The sequence below is a fragment of the Felis catus genome, chromosome F1, assembly GCF_018350175.1.
Source record: "Felis catus isolate Fca126 chromosome F1, F.catus_Fca126_mat1.0, whole genome shotgun sequence".
Classification (NCBI taxonomy): domain Eukaryota; kingdom Metazoa; phylum Chordata; class Mammalia; order Carnivora; family Felidae; genus Felis; species Felis catus.
This window is the reverse complement of record NC_058384.1, coordinates 26533161-26551787: the sequence shown is the minus strand read 5'-3', so window position 1 is coordinate 26551787 and position 18627 is coordinate 26533161. Positions and strand designations below refer to the sequence as shown.

At 45.4% G+C, this 18627-nt stretch overlaps 1 protein-coding gene across 11 annotated transcripts in view; it reads left to right on the top strand.

Annotated features, from left to right (window-relative positions):
- CACNA1E (calcium voltage-gated channel subunit alpha1 E) overlaps positions 1–18627 on the top strand; it is a 654182-nt gene that overhangs the window by 351795 nt on the left and 283760 nt on the right. For all 11 annotated transcript variants that reach the window (XM_045048892.1, XM_045048898.1, XM_045048896.1 and 8 more), the window contains 2 exons: positions 13507–13612; positions 14491–14630. In XM_045048892.1, the coding sequence (XP_044904827.1) occupies positions 13507–13612; positions 14491–14630 (246 nt within the window). The remainder of the gene's footprint in view (positions 1–13506; positions 13613–14490; positions 14631–18627) is intronic.

Below are 18627 nucleotides of genomic sequence, written 5' to 3'. Positions count from 1 at the left end.
GGTGGGTAGAAGTGGTAACACAAGGAGGAGGCAGGGCTGGGGAATATGGGCCCATGTAAATTCAGAGATCTGAGCCTTTTGGCAAAATAGCATTCCCTTCTCAAAGAGAGTTATGTATGTATATATTTATTTATTTTTGAGATCACCATCTGCCCCCCCCACCCAAGTTCTATGGATAAGGATGTTATATAATCTCTGGGTAACCTCTTTCCCTGGTGATGATTAGAGAGTACCAGATGCCCACCCCTGAATATACAGGCTCATAAAGACTGAGCTCATTTCTGCTGCAAATTATCAGTAGACAGTCTCAAAAGAGCAAAACAAAGGAATAGATTGTAGGAAATGAGAACTGTCCCAATAGCTATCCACACTTCTGTGAAAGAGGCTGGGTTCACAACAATCTTGGACAGTCATAAGAGTTATCATCTCTCCTTTTCTCTTACTTTCATATATTTTTGTCATATAATTTTACTGACATTCCATATGAACCATGATCCAGGCCTAGAGAGTCATCCACTCCTCAGTATGCCTTTAATAAATGCCTATTGTGTGACACTCTAAGTGTGTTTTAGAGACATGTATCATTTAACCTAACCTCGTGTGAAGTGGACATTGTTGTTCTCCTATTACTGACGATTAGCACAAGGTCACAGGTAAATGTGATCTGACCAATTCCATTGGCTGCTCTCTTTCCATTGTAGCACACTGCCTCTGGTCAGAGTAGAGACTGGCACTCTTCCCTAACAGCGCATTTTTTCAGGATGACTGTGAGCTGCTTATCTGTATCTGTAGCACCCGCTGGTTATGGAAGAGTAAAGGATCACTAGATGGTAGAAGAACAAAGATCTTTTATCCATCATCATGACCATCATTAAACGGATCTGAGACATCTTGCTCTGTGTTATTGGAATGTGAGCTTGGGTTGGAATTGGGGCATTTTGTCGTTTTGTTTTCCCTTTACCAAAAGTTCCATTGCCACACTTCCTTCATTGCAAAGGACCTTTGTTTTGGAAATGCCATTTCTCACTCTCTTTTTAATATTAACATGTGAAGTCCCACTTCTTTTTTCCAGCCCTCAAAGAAGTCTACTCTTTTCTGGGATGCCCATAGTTGTAAGTTACGGTGTGGAGGAGTCAACTTTAATGACTTTTTCTTGAATTTTCATCTTACTGAATGCTTTTGCCTTTGCATATTTTTAAAGAAATGGGAGTTCGGGGGACAGAAAAGACTCTTAGACTCTAATAGAGAGTGTAGAAAAGGCTTACAATAAATTTATGGAGAAGCAGCTCTGTGTTCACCCCCAGGCCACCATTGCGAACATTCTACCTTTTTATTAACTATCTTTTAGTCAAGTTTTTGGCCAATTCAGCTGTTCTTCTCAGGCCAATGGAGCTCCTGTTCTTGAAAATTTAGAAACATTTCCATTGACTTTGGACACTTTCAAAGTATTCCTAGGTGTGCCAGGATTTCCATTTTGGATGTTATTGTTGGATGTCCTCATTACTAGCTTCATCAAAAATGGCTTCTCTCAGTTGTAACAATAGATACTCCTCCTTTATCCTCTACTCTCCTCCCATCATATTGCCTATTAGCACTACAGAATAATAGTGTATTAGAGTAACAGTGACCTAAGAGAAACTTTTAGTGAATGATAATGAACCCAGGGCTCCTGACTCTACATCCAGGGATTCTTTGATCACATTTCCTCTTTTCTTCCCTCAGTACCCTCTCTCTGCTCAGTCATCTTCCTTTTAGCCCTTTCATCCTTTTCTGGGGCTTCTCATCCTTTTATTAGCTAGCAAGTATGTGTTTTGTTGTTCATCTTGGTTTGGGGCATAGAAGGCTGGATGTAGGGATTGTGATTGATAAGAAAGGGTTTAATTAAGGAGCAGGAATGGATAAGAGAAAGTTGAAGAGAGGCCAATCAGCACTGATCCAACAAGAATAGGAAGCAATGATTCAGAACAATGGTTAATGTTCTCCTTTCCCAGAAATGTTGCTAGAGAGTATCCCTTGTGAGTTGCTGGAGAACTTTATGAATTGATAGTACTGAACTCAGTAGGCACTGGGCTTCTCCCAAGTGTAAAACCAAGACTGTGTTTCAGCATATGGGAGAATGGATGCTCAGGCAAACACACGTCTCAGAAATGTTTTCTGGACTCTTAAGTGGCCTTAGGAAAGGTAAACCATCCAGACCCTACCTTAAGAAATACACTCTTGAGAACAATTGAGTATTCTGGGGATGGAGTCAGTAAATGCAAATCAAAAGATCCTTTTTCTTTTAGAATCCTCAATTCAAGCCAAGAAACCAGGGAGTTTTATTTGATTGTTCTGATAATAAATTCCTAAGCTTTTCAGGGTATGGGGCTATGAATCCAGAGAGGTTTCTAGTTCTGGCTCTGGAAAAGTCTCCTTCCACCTTGGGTCTCAATATCTACATCTATAAAATGAATATAATGGAGTAGTAAGTAGAACTCTAAGGCACCTTTCAGTTCTTACCTTTGTGCCCCTGAAAATCTAGTTTCTTAGTTTCTTCAGTTGTTATGCCACCTGAGTTGAGGACACCATTACCTTTCATGGCCTCCAGAATCTACAGAAGTGTTCTTTACCCTGGCTGTACATTAGAATCAGCTTGGAAACTTCTAGAAATGCTGATGATCATATGGCAGCTGAGGCAAATCAGAATTTCTAGAGATAGGATACCTGTATCCTTGATTTTTTCTTTTGTAAATGTTTATTTTTGAGAAAGAGAACATGAGCAGGGAAGGGGCAGGGAGAGGAAGACAGAGGGTCTGAAGCGGGCTCTGCACTGACAGCAGCTAGCCTGATGTGGGGCTCGAACTCATGAACTGTGAGATCATAACCTGAGCTGAAGTCTGACACTCAACTAACTGAACCACCCAGGCACCCCTGGTATCCTTGATTTTTAAAAGCTTCCCAAGTCTGAGGCGCCTGGGTGGCTCAGTCAGTTGAGCGTCTGACTTCTGCTCAAGTCATTATCTCGCAGTTTGTGAGTCTGAGCCCCTCGTCGAGCTCTGTGCTGACAGCTCAGAGCCTGGAGCCTGCTTCAGATTCTGTGTGTGTGTGTGTGTCTCTCTCTCTCTGCCCATCCTTCACTCACACCCTCTCTCCCCTTCGGAAATAAATAAACATTAAAAAAAAAATTAAAAGCTTCCCAGGTGATTCTGTGTGCAGCCAAGGCTGAGATCTACCAGTCTTCTAGAAGGAGAGATGAGCCTTTTACCTGATGTATTTCTATCTCTTGGGATTGTGCTTTCTTCAGCTGTGTTGTCAGATTCCTCTCTATTCTTTTGTAGGCTGTGGTGAAATAGCAGGAGCCCCTGGGTATCCCAGAATTCAGCATGAGAGAGTGGGGTGATTAATTAATTGTTATGTCTATGGCACTGGCAAACCATTCACCTGTGCTGCTTCTGGCACACATCCAGCTGCACAGGTACCAGCCTTCTGTGATAAGGGTGATTTTCCAAACTTCATGAATGCAGGACTAGCTAATTGGGCAAGTTGAAGCTCATGGACAGAGTGAGTCATCTGACCCAGGAGGCCCTTGAGCAAGTAACTGAAGACTCATTGACCTTGCTTCCTACGCATTTGTTAACCCCTTGTTAGCAACAAGGGTTGATCCAGCTTGACTACTATCAAATACAGGAACCTCCTTCTCAATAGCCTTGATGGTCTCCCAGAGTCATAGAACTTAACAGTGAATGATGTATTCAAACTGGCGGGCCCCAACTCTTGGGTGGTTATTGTATCTTTGTACCTCTATGTGCATTGATGTCAAATTGGTAGCTTGAAATTAGTTATGGAGAGAATATTTATACTAGAAATTGGCAAATGCTATACTTAGAGAGACTGGTTGTTAAACATTTATTAGTATAACATTCAGTTTACTACTTAACGAAATTATCTATTCACATGTGGAAAAGTGATGTTGCTTCTCTGTATTCCCTGAGATCCGCCTTTGGATGGGTATTCTACCCTTTGGCCTTGGTCTTACCTTCTGGAATAACTTACACAATGTTTAAGTCCCCATTATAAGTCAGCCCTTCGGATATTTGAAAACAGCTATGACGTCTCTCTCAAGTCTTCCTCTCCCAAGCTGTATACCCTTAGTACCTTTAACATTTTCTCATGTGATTTGGAGGCCCAGTGTGTGTCTTTGAACTCTGGGGTACAGTTGCTGGGTTTTCAAAGAAAAACAAGTGTTCTCTCACAGATGATCTTTGGACCCTTTCATAAAAGACTTTTCATTTTCTTTATACATTCAAGTACTGCCTATCACGCCATGAAGCAAGTGTAGATGTGAAGGAGGGTACAGTCTTGGGTGTGGTTCCTGGCTGCAGCCCACATTCTTCTCCCCTTGATGCACGCTGCTGCCAGAACTCTTGATGGGCTCGAATGTGTCAGAGTGTCATCAAAACACAGATTCTGGTTTCTGAAACAGGTAATCTTCCCACTGCTGTTTTGTTTTCTTCCAGAGGCTTTTAATACTCCCCTTTTCTTTCTTCCCTTTTCTGTAGTGTTCAATCATCTGTCCCCTAATCACCAAAACTGTGTGTTGAATGACAGCATTTTGAGTCCAGGATTCAGTCAGATACATAAAAAGTGAATTGTTAAGATATATCCACCTGACTGAAACTGAGGCGAAAGGAGGAGGAAAGCGGGTTCTGTCTTAATTCCTCAGAAATTCTACTCCCCATTCTCTTGGAATTGGGGCCCAGATGAGTCTGGAACAGAGCTCAGTATTGGTTAACCAAATTAGCAATAATGTGAACTTCTTTTCACTCATTGTATATAGAGGCAGGGATACAGGAGTCAGATGAGAATTCTTTGGTCTAAAAGCAATGGAAGGTTGAATGTGGCTTCCTTCACAGCCAACATTGAAAGGTTAGTGCTAGGGATCTTTTTTGTTGAGTAACTGAGTCCACTGACCTTCTCCATAAGAGAGCAGTGGGACTGTGCCATCAAGAGAGAGCCTTTTGGGGGAGGGGGTCTCTGCCTCTTTGCTGTGTTGTCAACATTGCTTTCTTTGTCTTTCATTCATTAGGATTTAAGTCTTTCAGAGTAGGTGTAATGGCATCTCCATGTTCTTGACAGAGAGAGAGAGAGAGAGAGAGAATGGGAGAGGTGTGTATGTATGTTCAGGACTGCCTGTCAGATGGTAAATTTGAACAGAAGCAGCTGTTGTCATGGTGATGGCAGGTTGCATCCCACCACCATGGAAACCAAAGTTAAAAAACTGATGTTAAGGCTGGAAGTCACATGATACATTTTTGTTTTGTTTTGTTTTAAAAAAAGAAAAGGGGTTTGGTTTTTCAATCTGATCTTTTTTTTTTTTTTTTTTAAGACAAAGTTGGGTGGTGAGAAAAACTGCAATAAGGAAAGCAATGAGATAATGAAATGGGACGACATGAAGTACACAGAGCCTTCCACCTCATTTTTCTGTTTGTTAACAGTGCATTTCTCCTGACATGGGGGTAGGAAAGGAGGAGGGAATACAGTGTGATTTTCCAAATTTGCACCCTGTGCACTGCTAACTGTCACATGGAGAAGCCCAGGGGGGTTAGCTCTCCTGCCCTTTGGTGGCAATGTGTGGTCTGCCCTCTATTGATCAGCCCAGGAAGGGAAACCTAAAATTAAGAACTGAGAAAAGAGATGGAAATGGAATTGAAGGTGTGACTTGCTCCATAGATGAGGGTGGTTTATACATTGATAAGTTTAGATGATTAAAAATTGAAAAATTCATCTATAGCTGTCAGAACCCCAAGGAATACAATCCCTCTGTCTATTTCCTTTTCTGGATTGGTTTTTGGGCTACACTGTCCTGCTAGGTCAGCCACAGGAGCAAGTGCAAGTAAGTCTGGAAGGAGCCGAGCCAGGAGCACATTAGCCTCTGAGCCAGGTTCCTTGGACTTCAGCTTACCTCTTAACCTGGCCTTTCCCCTGCATGGGAAGAGGTAAGGTGGAGAAAGCTTGCTGAGAGGCCTCAGGGGGCCCTCTTGGATCTCCATCTTTTTGTCTCATACTCGCTCCTACTTCCTACCATGATCTGGACAAAAAGCGAGGCATCCTTCCACAAAGGGAGATGGCCTCAGGCCTGTTTTAACGGGGTGGGATTTAATTTTCTTTTCAATCTGAAAGGTTGAAGACCTGTATGCATGGCATATTCCTATGAGAATATCAGCCTCTAGAAGGGCTGAAGAATATGAGGGGTGCAGACACCCTCTGTGGAAATAATTATGGTGGCTCTAGCCATGTCTGGGTTTGAGACATGAAATCTGTCTCTTCAATATTACTGGTCCCTCCAGGACAGATGTATCGTTCTCAGCAGCCCAGGCAAGGGGGATGTGATCTCACCAGCATGATCTCACTGTATTTCCATCAGGGTCTGTAGGAGCTGGAGCCGAACTTCTGTGATGGTTCAATCCCTCCTGTTCTTAGCGCTGGCCTTGGGTGTGATTAATGCCCCTTCTAATCACTGGGAGAGATTGCATCAGAGCCATCAGCTTCATAAATCCTGCTCTGGGGACTGGTGTTTGGATATGCTTTCCATATTCCCAGGAGGTTCTGGGCCAAATGTCTTTGCTCTCTTCCCGGAGGCCCATTACCATATATATATTTTTTTAAATCCTTAATTGCGGTCGGTCTTTTCAGTGTCAGCTCCTGGCTGCAGCCAGCCAGCCCACTCCCGGAGGCTGTGACCACTAACAGTTGCTTATCCCAAAGCTTTAGAACCACAGCAGATGCTTAAAGAGTGATTTAGTAGGATAATAAAAATGACTGTGCATTTGTGTAGCACCTTATGGTTTTCAAAGGATTTTATATTCATGGATGGTTTTAGACTTTGATCCTTTTGTATTTCATGTTTGGTTCCTTGGGAATGGATGGTGGTGATTTTCCCTGCCGTGAGTACCATGTTGGGGCAGATTTTACAGTGGGAACCCTGGCTCTGGTTTCCTATTACCAAGCTATGTTTCTCCATTGCATTGTAGGTCTCAAGGAAGATTCTGATTTTGGTCATAGAAAGAAAGTAGTGGGAAAGCCTTGGATAGCTGCATTTCGTTATTGTTCATGTTTAAAATGTCTCTTTGGTGTAGTTCTTGAGGGAATCACAGACTAGGCAGTAACCCTTCCCTATGACTGTCTTTGAGTCAACATCCAACTTGTTTAGAATGGCCCAGGTCATCTTATGAGACTCTTTCATTTCTTAGAATTATACCTCCAAAAAATAGGCAGCTGGGATGGGAGGGAGGGAAAAGAAAGATCTTTCAGGGAGAGTGTTCTGGCCTGGGGTGAGAGGTGGAAATGGGTAAAGGAGGTTGAGACAAGCCTTCTCTGAGTCTGTGGGCTATTCTAGACTTCCCCAGGAGTTTATAGGAAGTGCATGAGTGGCCACAGACTGCTCCCCACAAAAGTGCAATCTTCATTAGGCCTGGAGTTGGGGAGAGAGCACAGTAGTCTGTCCCCGGTGGCCTCTCAGCCTCTCTGAGTATATTCAGTCTCCTTAGTGTGCTTTGATGCCATAGCTCTGACAGGACACAGCTGAGAGCGGAGGGGATCTAGGGTCAGTATCCTGATGGTAGTGGAGATCCATGTTTCCCCTGGGATTCCCCAGGTGTGCTCCTTGAGCCTAAGTCTCTCCCAGTCTTGTCTACAAGACCCTCCCAGTCTATAGACCTACCCCTGAGAGGGGCTGACAGGGGAAGCTCTGCTGCTCTGGGCAGAAGGTGGCTCATCTCCCAGGCCAGGTCCCCAGGGCTCTGTTGATGAGCAGGGCCAGCACCACAACTGTGGCCTATAGGGCAGCCCTCTTCCTTGCCCTGGCTTTTTGTGCCTTCAGGAAGGAAATGAACAAATGGTAGGTGTGCAGGCCAAGTAGTGCTGCTCAAATTAGCTGTGTTGCTAAGGAAACAAGTCAACCGTTGGAAGGAAGGAGCATTGGGTAAAGGAGATAAATCAATAAGCAAACCTATTTTTATCATTTCCCTAATGATTGTCTTGAAGCTGCTAGACGGGAAAGGGAGAGATGGAACGGCACAGGTCCTCATTAAGGGGCTCAGAGGGAGAGACGAGTGAAGGGGTGTTTGGGGAGATTGCCAGAGAAGTTGATGAAATGAGGCCCATAGTGAGCAGATAGTGAGACAGGTAAGGGAGAGGAGGTATCTTGGCAGGGCTCAAGGTACTTCCATGGCCATTTCCTCATTGGATCCGGTCCCTTTGTCCTCCTGCATTAGATCCTCTCGGAAATCTTGCATTGATTTCCATGACCCTCAGGTTGGAATGGTGTTTTTGTGTTGTTTTGTTTTTTTTTTTCAAAATACCTATAGCTTTGATTGATTTTATAATTCTAAATTAATACATACTCATAGCCCTCAAGACAGTACATAAAGGAGTAAAGAAGAAAGTGGAAATACCCCTTGTACCCCAAGAAACTCATTATCCTTCTAGTATGACAGATTTTTTTCTTTGCTTCTTTTTCAAAACTCTTGTTACATTCAAGGGATCTTCTATGCCTGCTGCTTTCTATTTTTGAATAGTTAATGTGTATACATAATATATAGTACAGAAAGTTCAAGTGGGTACACGGTGTGGAGAAAGTGTGAGATACCTTTTGCAAGGATACCTCTGGCTCTGGTTTCTCTGTGCAATTCACTAATCAACTGATTGATTAATTTATTAGTTAATTAGAAAGCAGTTATTGGGTGCTTACCATGTGGTGGACACCAGGGTTCCAGAGGTGAATAATACAGGCAAAGCTCCTGCCCTAAGGCTCCCACACCTCACTGCCCTGGTAGTTCCATTTATTCAGGATCTCTGTCTATAGCTGGACACCAGGGAGAGATACTGTTCTGCAAAATGTGTTTGGTGTCAAGCACAGAATGTAATGGGAGCCACTGAGTTCCTGGGCAGAAGGAATCAAGAGTCCTGGACCGACTTCCATTACTGTCTCACGAAGGGCCTTGTTCTTTGAGGCCTTGGCAACATGGAGCTTCCTTTGACCTTTCCCGGTCACGTCTTTGTCTAGCCTGAGGTGCATTCCCTTAGCCTATGGGCTGTTATTTGCCATCCAGGCTCTTCCCTTTGGAGGTGTAGCAGAGCCTCAAGCCTTAGAGCCACGCTTATTTGGCTTGAAGTTATGATGGTAAAGGAGAAGCCATGGGAGCGGCAGCTCTGAGTCAGCTCCCAAGGGTGGGGGTAAGCTGGAGCCCGGGCCTGAGCCAGAGTGAGTGACTACCCTGCAGTCTCTGTGATGGCTCCTCAATGGAGCTGCCGCTCTAGGGGCTGGTTCCCATTCATTCATGCCTGCGTTTAACACGGAGTCTGCTCCTACCGTGTACCAGGGGCTCTGGTAAGCACTGCCCCGTGGAGAGGTAAACAAGAGCACGCCCTTGCTTTCAAGGTGCAGTTTCTGGGGGAAGGAAAATATGAGGAGAGATGATAAAGTCATACAGTGTAAAGGAGTAGTGGGGCACAGAGAGAAACCTTCACAAACAAGGTGATATTTTAGCTTGCTCTTGACATATGACCAGAAAAGAGGAGAAAGGCCATTGCAGGTGGAGGCAAAAGCACCAAGATATAGGTGCCCATTCTTCATGCTTTCTTCAGAAAGAGGGGGACACAAGGGGGGAAAGGAAAGAGCTGGAAGGGAGAGTGACTGGGCCTCAGATGGAACTGGATGTTCTCTCCTGTTCTTCTCTCCCCAAATTTTCCAGTCAATCATCCTTTCTGTCATGTAGTCCACAGATACACAGGATTCCCATAGTCTCACCTCTTCTGCAGCAAAATCTCACCTCAGATTCTTAATTGCCCCAAACATGAATTCATCCTGAGGTTGAGATGATCTGTAACGCCTAAAGGGATATCACTTCTGAGGATATGTGCATTTAAATAGTTTTCAAAATTTCTTTCTTTAAAAATTTTTTTTAAATGTTTATTGTTAAGAGAGAGAGAACGTGTGTGTAAGCTACACGTCAGGGAGGGGCAGAGAGACAGGGAGACAGAGAATCCAAAGCAGGCTCTGCACTGTCAGCACAGAGTCCAATGTGGGGCTTGAACCCAAGAACTGTGAGATCATGATCTGAGCCGAAGTCAGATGCTCAACTGACTGAGCCACCCAGATGGCCTTCGAAATTTCAAGCCAAAGGATTGCTGCTCTGCATGCGTCCTTAGACATCAGACTGTAGGCAGAGGATTTGGATGGGGGAGGGCGTGGCAATGGGGTGTTCTCAGAAGCAATGCATTACCAAACCTTCCTGCTTTGATTGTAGCCTCCAGGGCTTTAGGCAGTGCTATTAGTTGAAACCTTATGAATTCCCAGCCATCCAGATATCTGGCCAGTCGCAGGAAGTTTGGTTCCTTAGCACCTGGAGCCAAGAGCCTTTCTCCTGCCCCAAACATCCTGGGGTGTTCTGGGGTGTGATGGCCACACCTTCCTGTGTTTCTCAGAAGCCTCCTATGTCTGCCACTGGGCATTCTGGACTAGGTGAGCTTAAAGGTCCTTGCAGGGAGTTGTATGCTTAGGTGATTTGGCTAGAGAAACGCAGGTGTGGAAGCAGGGAACAAGGAGTGGGGGCCACAGAGGGGCTGCGACAGTCCAAGCAAGTATTGTGGGGTAGAGAGGCCTGGGGGCACATAGCCGCCATGACCTGTTGTGCCTGCAAGTCAGCAACTACGAGCTCATGAACTTTTAAGTCTGTGGTTATCACTTTAAGGTTTTCAGGGGAAGAAGCCCGAATCCCAGAAAGCAATCCTCGAACCCAAGCAGACCGAGGAGAGCTCCTGATGTGGGCCGCTTGAGTGAGAGCATTGTGGTCCCCAGCCCTGCTTCCCAGGTCACTTGCTGGGCTCCTTGGACTTTTGGGCAGCTTTTGTGAACTTGCTCAGGGCACTTCCGGCCATGGTGAAGGGCAGCTGAGCCTCACACTTTGTGAACAGTTTTGCTGGGAACAAGGATGAGGTGAGAGGTGGCAGAGGCACTAGTGTCACTCCTGCCGGAGCACCGGCCCTCCTCCTCACACCTGGGGACCAGCAGTGAGATAAGCCCTTTGTGTCTGAGCTCCCCAAATACGTTCCTCCGACACCATTCCCAGGAGAGATGTTCTGATCGAAGGATGATACAGTGGAACGAGTCAGGGAATGCTGTGTACCATTCTCACCCCCTTTGGGGGAGGCGGTGCACACTGTTTACAATAGTACAGTCGTGCGAAAGGCTCCAGGAAGTCCTGCTGGGAGGACACCTGCTCGCTTTCCTGAATTCCGGCTTTCCCTCATTGATGTGATTGCAAGTTCCTGTAGTGCTCGTATCCCGTGGGCTGCATTTTAGGAACACTGCCCTAAATGCCCTCAACTTCTGTTGACGCGTGTCGTGACTGGTAGGCATGACGTGTGTCCGTGACTGGTAGGCATGTTCTCAGGAAAAGGCCTGGGTGCCTCAGCAACCACTTCTGGCACTCCCATCTTCATTCTGCCACTTGGTTCTGGGGGATCTTGGGTGGCCCAGGACCAGCCAGCCTCTTCAGAGGGCTTATGGGACAGCAGGTCCCACACTGTCTCTGGACAGTGTGATCCCTGGTCACTCTACACTTGGTTGGAGCTCTGGGCCAGAGCCCATGATGGGAGTGAAGAGAACCCCCTTTGTGATCAGTGGGTACTGGGGGCCCTAGGTAGGTTGTGGGTGGGGCTTGTCCCAAGAAAGTGAGCATGCACACTAGCCGGGCATCTGTGGAGTGTGTCTGCTGGCATGTTTAGCTCTCAGGGGCCTACTTTGGTTCCCAGAGAGACTGCGTGAGGAGTCTCTGGGTGTGCTGGGGGACGCTGAGGGACGATCCCTGAGGTTAGATTCCCCTCTGACTAGGAGGGTTAAACAGACACAGTAGCATGTGGGAGGCAGGATGCTGGCTCTGAGGTCCTCTGAGCCCATCCAGTTTTCAGATCTGGGGGCAGAGCCACAGAGCAGCCAAAGCCAGCAGAGCTGTCCCTAGAGTACGGGTCTTGGATGAACTGGGGGTGTGTGGGAAGGAAGGATGGCCAGCTGCAGAAGAGTGGGCGGTGACTCAGGGGTGCATAGTCTTGGGGAGGAGAAGGCCCTAGACACTGCTGAGTACGATGAAAATGTCTGGAGGCTCAGATGCAGCTGGCTGCCTCACCTACTGCAGCCTCCCATTCCTGCACCAGGGCAGCTCACAGCTCCTCGCACAGCACACGCACCCCTGCCTGTAGGTGCCCTGTGCCCTGCCCTTCCTCACAGACACCCTGAATGTCCACCTACCACTGATGGGCACTAACATATCATGGCAGGGATGAGGACGCATCCGAGGCATATTTATGACTTGTATTCCCTAGGGAAGGTCGAGGCCCTACATGCTACACCGGAGGCCTGGATATGTGGGGAGACAAGGAGCATGGTCCCTTGCCTTGTCCCCACTTGGCCAGATCTACTCTTTTCTCCTGCCTGGATGCTAGAATCTGCCAGAGCATAGGTTGCTTGGTAAGACCAGTGGCAACAGCTCACTTGTGTTTGTTACAACAACAGTTATGGAATGAAATCCAATGTTTAGAATCACTTGACTCGGAAACTGGTGATTCCCTCTGTCTCTGGTAACAGTCCCCCCTCTAACTCTCCCAGGGCTTGAGACACAACCTTTCTTCAGGATAGGCAGGATGCAGGCTCTTGAATCATAGTCCTGTCTTTCAGAGAGTCCCAGGGAGCCCCCTCATCAGTCTTCAGAACAATGGAACACAAAAAAGCCTGAATCCATTAGCCATTCATTTGTACTTTGGTTTTTAGATGCCTTGACTTCGCTGTCTTGGATTCAGACTCATGATGTGTCTCTCTGTTTGCTGTCCATGTAGAAACTTAGGAGAAAATAAGGTGGGACAAGGCAAGCTTCTCCTGACCCCATTAAATATTTTTTTGGATTGGATATTGAAATAGAAGAGAGCTCACATGGAGAGAATTGTTCTTCTTCCAAGGGCTCTTCCACTCAGTTGAGCAGAGGTTCTAGAGGAGGAGACCCCAGACGTGATGCCCAGAGGCAGCAACGGACAGCCACAGCTGGATCCTTGCTGAAGCATCATCGTACAGTGCGGTGGTTTGAAGCCTGGGAAGAACAGCCTGCCACAACATCAGTGTTTCTTCTTCCCTTCTTTCTGTGTCCATTTTCAGCCCTCCTTAATTCCCGGATATGTCATTGAATTCACGAAGTATCTGAAGTATCAACCGTATGTCTAACTGTATTATTTATTGGCTACATTCTTCCTTTTCTTGGACAAGATGCTTTGTGTTTAGAGCCCAGTCAGAAATGGTTATGGGTTCCCATGCTAAGGACCATCCACTGCCTTGCCTGCCTGTTTGCTGATACAGATCTTGCAGACTGTGCAGACATAACATGGATTTTGATGAATTTTGTGTATTTATGTGCACAGCCGTCTTGGAGGCTGCATCCCTGTCTCTTTGGTGAATCTGTTCCTTAACTTCACCTTTCCTACGCCGTTTGAATACATGATTTTAGCCACCATCATTGCCAACTGCATTGTCTTGGCCCTGGAACAGCATCTTCCTGAGGATGACAAGACCCCGATGTCCCGCAGACTGGTATGTGCCTCCTTCCTTCTTGTCTTTCCCCCTCTCCTTCCCTTCCCTGGTTTCTTCTCCTTTGCTTCATCTCCTGGCCCCCTCCCACCTACAGTTCTGTGAACCTACAGTTCTGTGAGGAGTTTGTTCTTTGCCGAGGGACAAGCTCGTGACAGATCCCATTGGGCTGTATAAGGACAAGAGGACTGACCTTTATAACTCCTGCTCCCAGGAAATTCTCAGGGCATCACAAACACTTGTGTATACGCTGCATGGAAGCCACACAAGATGGAAGGTGGGGGCACAAGGGCCATTCAGTTCGCTCCCCTTTCTAAGGGACTTTTGAAGTGAGAGGGAGAAGGGAGGGTAGAGAAGAGAGGCTGAGGGATCTCAAAGCCTATGTGCTTTCACGGTGGTGAACTTCCTAGATCTTATGTCCATATTCACCTTAAAGCAATGATTCATATGTCTGATGTATTCCCCCTAGAGAGGGCAAATTAATTGCTTAAACTCCAAATGTGTGGATAAGTGGCTCCAGCCCGATTACCAGCAGATGAAAACCCTTGAGCTTCCAATGTAAGTGAAGATCAGCGATGGAAAAGCCACCCCCTTCAAGGCAAAGCTAGAAGCATCAGTTATGCCCCTGGGAAGAAGCCTGGCCTTGGTGTTACCCCTACATCTGTCCATTTCTGCAGCTGGCTTTCCTGAGACTTCCCTTGCTCCTGTGCACTCCCTAAGCCCTTCCCACCTGTACATGGGGCTGGCCCAGGGCAGATGTCCAGCCGTCCTATAGGAGACAGGACTGGTCAGAGTGGAGGGGGTGGCCAGGATATGCCTTTGTCTGAATCTGATGAAGTATATTCCCTGCCTTACCGGCACCTCTGCTCCTCATCCCACAGGAAAAGACAGAACCATATTTCATTGGGATCTTTTGCTTTGAAGCTGGTATCAAAATTGTGGCCCTGGGGTTCATCTTCCATAAGGGCTCGTACCTCCGCAATGGCTGGAATGTCATGGATTTCATCGTGGTCCTCAGTGGGTGAGTCTTCTTCCTGTCTTTCCTTTTTTGGGTGTGAAGATGCACCTATGTTGTCATGAAGTGTCTGGTGCAAAGAACTCAAGGGTGGGAAGGCAGCAGCCCATGGAATAGGGACAGAGGAAAAAAGTTCAAGGACAAGATTCCCCATGGGGCTAGACCATAGGTAGCCCACCTGCAGGGGAGTATGGGTACTCTGCAGAGATGCATGTGGTATTCTACAGAGGTTATAGAACCAAGGTGTGGCTGCTACCGCTTCCGGTTTTCCATTCTGTGCTTGGCTAGTGCTGGACACATATATCCCAGTGAGCCTTTTCACTAAAGCAAGCAGCTTGCCATAGCCTGAGGGGCACCCCCAAAAGCTGGGCCCAAAGTGCAGTTTTTCTTTGAACATTGGAGAAGAACCCCAAGGATATTTACTTAACTGAGAATTGAGACTTGTGTCCTGAAAACAGAATTTTTTTATGATTTGCATATTTATTAACGTGAGGAAGTATAAAATTGAATCACATTAAAATGTTTGATACGCAGTACTAAATTGTTGCCCATGCAGTGTCATAGGCAGCGTGCATTAATTGGCAGTAGATTTATTTGAATACTTGATAAATCGTTTTTTTGAAAATGAGTATAGTATACCTCTATTGGGGCCTGTCCAGCACCGTCAGCAGCATATGTGATGGACCTTAGGACTGGTGATAGTAGGTATGTCTCACCGGGCTTTGTGTCAGGTGGTTTTCGGTTCCTGTATGAAAGGGGAGTGGTCCAGGCCTGACGGGGGTGCCCATGTCCTGTGTGGGTATGACAGCAAGGGGTGTGGAAATCACCACACCCAGATGCTTGTCAGACAGTAGCTCAAATCTGTGTGGGAAAGAAGAGAATGTAGTAGAAAAGTGAGGAGCGGGGCACTAGGAGCCACCATTATGATTGACCAAAAGGAGCGGGAGCAAAGAGGAAATTATTTTCCACAGAACAGAGGAGTGGAAGTCAATAAAGTCTGAGGAGAACAAGAGCTTGAGAATGTTCGCGTTTACTCATTGTCTTGTGGAATAGACATAACACTTATACTTTTAACCTTCACACCAATTGTGAGCACGAGAAAGAGAAAAAAGTCAAAGGTGTAAAGGACTGGAATGTTCGAATGGAGCTCATAAGCAGCCAACCCCTCAATATAGGGAACAGATAAATAAGTAGAGACAACGACAACGATGTTTAAAAACATCTGTGGCCTTACAAAAGGATTTTCTGAAGGTTACTCTTCTAAAAGAAAATTCTACTGAATTTTAAGTATGATTTAGTGTATAAAGATAATTTGTACATAGTGTTTCAGAAGTGCATGGTCATAGACAATGCAGCACACCTGGGCAATGTGTTTTATGTTTTATTTTTTTCAGCTTTATTGAGGTATGATTGACAAAAATTGTGTGTATTTAAGGTGTGCAATGTGATGTTTTGATATACATTGCACAGTGATTACCACAATCAGGCTAATTAACATCTCCATCATCTCTCATAGTTACCTGATATGTGTGTGTGTTGAGAGTACTTGAGTTCTACTCTCAGCAGATTCAGGTGTATAATACATTATTATCAACTATAGTCACCATGATGCACATTGGGTCTCCAGGACTTATTCATCAATAGATGACAGTTTGTACTCTTTGACCAATGTCTCCCTCACCCCCAATACCTAGTAACCACCATTCATTCCTCTGTTACTGTGAGTCTGATTTTTTTCTTGAAGACTCTACATGTAAGTGAAATCATGCACTATGTATCTTTCTTTTTAGTACTTAAATTATTTCACTTAGCATAATGCCCTCCAGGTTTATCTATGTCATTACAAATGGCAGGGTTTCCTTCCTTCCTTTTTTTTTTTTGAGGCTACATAACATTCCATTGTGCGTGTGTGTGCGCGTGCGCGCGTGCGTGCGTGTGTGTGTGTGTGTGTGTGTGTCTGTGCACGCATGCGCACACACACATGTGTGTATTTCTTTATCCACTCATCCATCAGTGGACATTTAGGATGTTGTCATATCTTGGCTATTGTGAATAATGCTGCAATGAATGTGGGGGTGTAAGTATCTCTTCAAGATAGTGATTTTATTTCCTTTGGATATATACTCAGAAGTGGGATTGCTGCATTCATGGTATTTCTATTTTTAATTTTTTGAGGAACCTCTGTACTGTTTTCTATCGTGGCTGTACCAATTTGTATTCCCACTCACAGTGCACAGGGGCTGCCTTTTTTCCACATCTTCAGCAACGTTTGTTATCTTTTGACTTTTTGATAATAGCTTGGCGATATTTTTAATGTCCCTAAAATAAGTAATACATACTATATAGTGAAAGGTATAAAAGAGAATCTGAGTCATTTAGAAATGTGATTCTGTCTGGAAGAAAAATACTATTACGCATGTGTATTATATGTTAGGATTGTGTGAATTCTTGGTCCTGCTGAATTTTATATTCAGAGGCCATTTGAAATTTCTCATCTAGTCCGTTTATTTTTATTTTAAGCTATTAAGTGTCCATTAAAGAAAATAGGTAAAATACTGGAAAGTCAAAAGAAAAAAGCAGTTCACGGATTAAGAAAAGTTCTTATTGTTTTGTGGTGTTTCCTTCCAACCCTTTTAATGCTAAGGAAGCTTTCTTTTCAGTGTTTGTAATTTTGCTGCCTTTTCTGAACATAGTATGGGCATAGTACATGTTACTCCATATTTTGGTAAAAAAGCAATTTATTAAATGGATATACATAGAAGACGTGCATTTCTTCGTTTTTACGATTATTTGACACCTAGATTGCTTTCTGGTTTGGGCTATTGTGATTATTAGAAGTGCTCCAATGTACATCTTTCGGCTGTCACATTTTAAGAGGCATTGTGACAGGTTGAAGTGCTTCTAAAGGAGAATCTGCCATTCTGATGTGGGGTCTGGGAGCGAGAATGTGTGGGGAGGAGAAGGAGTGGACTCTGACAGGAGGAGAGAAGACTGAGACTGATGGAAGCTGTAAGCACTGCCTTCCCGTTAGGGTTGCCATGTGGCCCGAGGAACAGATCTGTAGGAGTCAGCGGGGTCCTTCTGTTGTAACATGGCCAGGAAGGACCTCTGTGTCCTCTCCTGCATGTGTGGGGGTGCACATGAGTGGGCACAGGTGGTGAACCCTAAGCCAAGTTACTTGTCCTCTTTGTTCTCTCCCTACTCAGCCCTCCAATATCCCATTCTTAGCGGCTCTTCAGACTTTGCCAAAAGGCCACTGCTGTCCATCTGAACCAATAAGACTGTCCATCTTCTTTCTACACCTACTGATTTCCTTCTCCCTTTAATTCGCATGTGAATGTGCTCCATGGGAGGGGCTTGACACTCTTGAGATGTGTACTGAGGGTGCTGAGGGTGCTGAGGGTTGTGGTTCTATCCCACAAGGATGGATCATCAGATTTAGTCTTCTGCTCACACAGTGCTCTCATGTATCACATTGCATGGCTTCTACAACGCACATTTCTCAAGCTGGAGCATCTTCAACATCAGCCTATATCTTACAATAATGACATCATATAGTTTCATCGACAGCATTTTTCTTTCTTTCTTCACTAAGAAGGAAATCATGGGGCATCTTACAACTGTTAGGGTCTTAGAAGCAGTGAAATACCAATAAATACCAGTTGTTATAATACCAACCCAGGGAGGCAGGCAGATCAGGCTTTAGATGTGAATTGTCTAGCATGCAGGTTAAGTGCTCAGTGTAAGATCAGCTGCTTCTTGATGGCAGATCCAGGAGTTGGAACTGTGTCCTTTGACCCAGGGCTGGTGCTTTGCCTGGCACAGCTCCCTCTCCACACTTCTTGACATCCGCTTCTGTAGTAGTCCCTGCAGGCAGCTCCTGCTTCCCACCTCAGCTCCAGGTGTCACCTCTCATTCTCCTCCTGTATACAGGGTGGATGACAAGTGCTGGAGCATGACACAGCACCTCGGGCTGAGGCTGCACAACTTCTCAGCTCTCAGT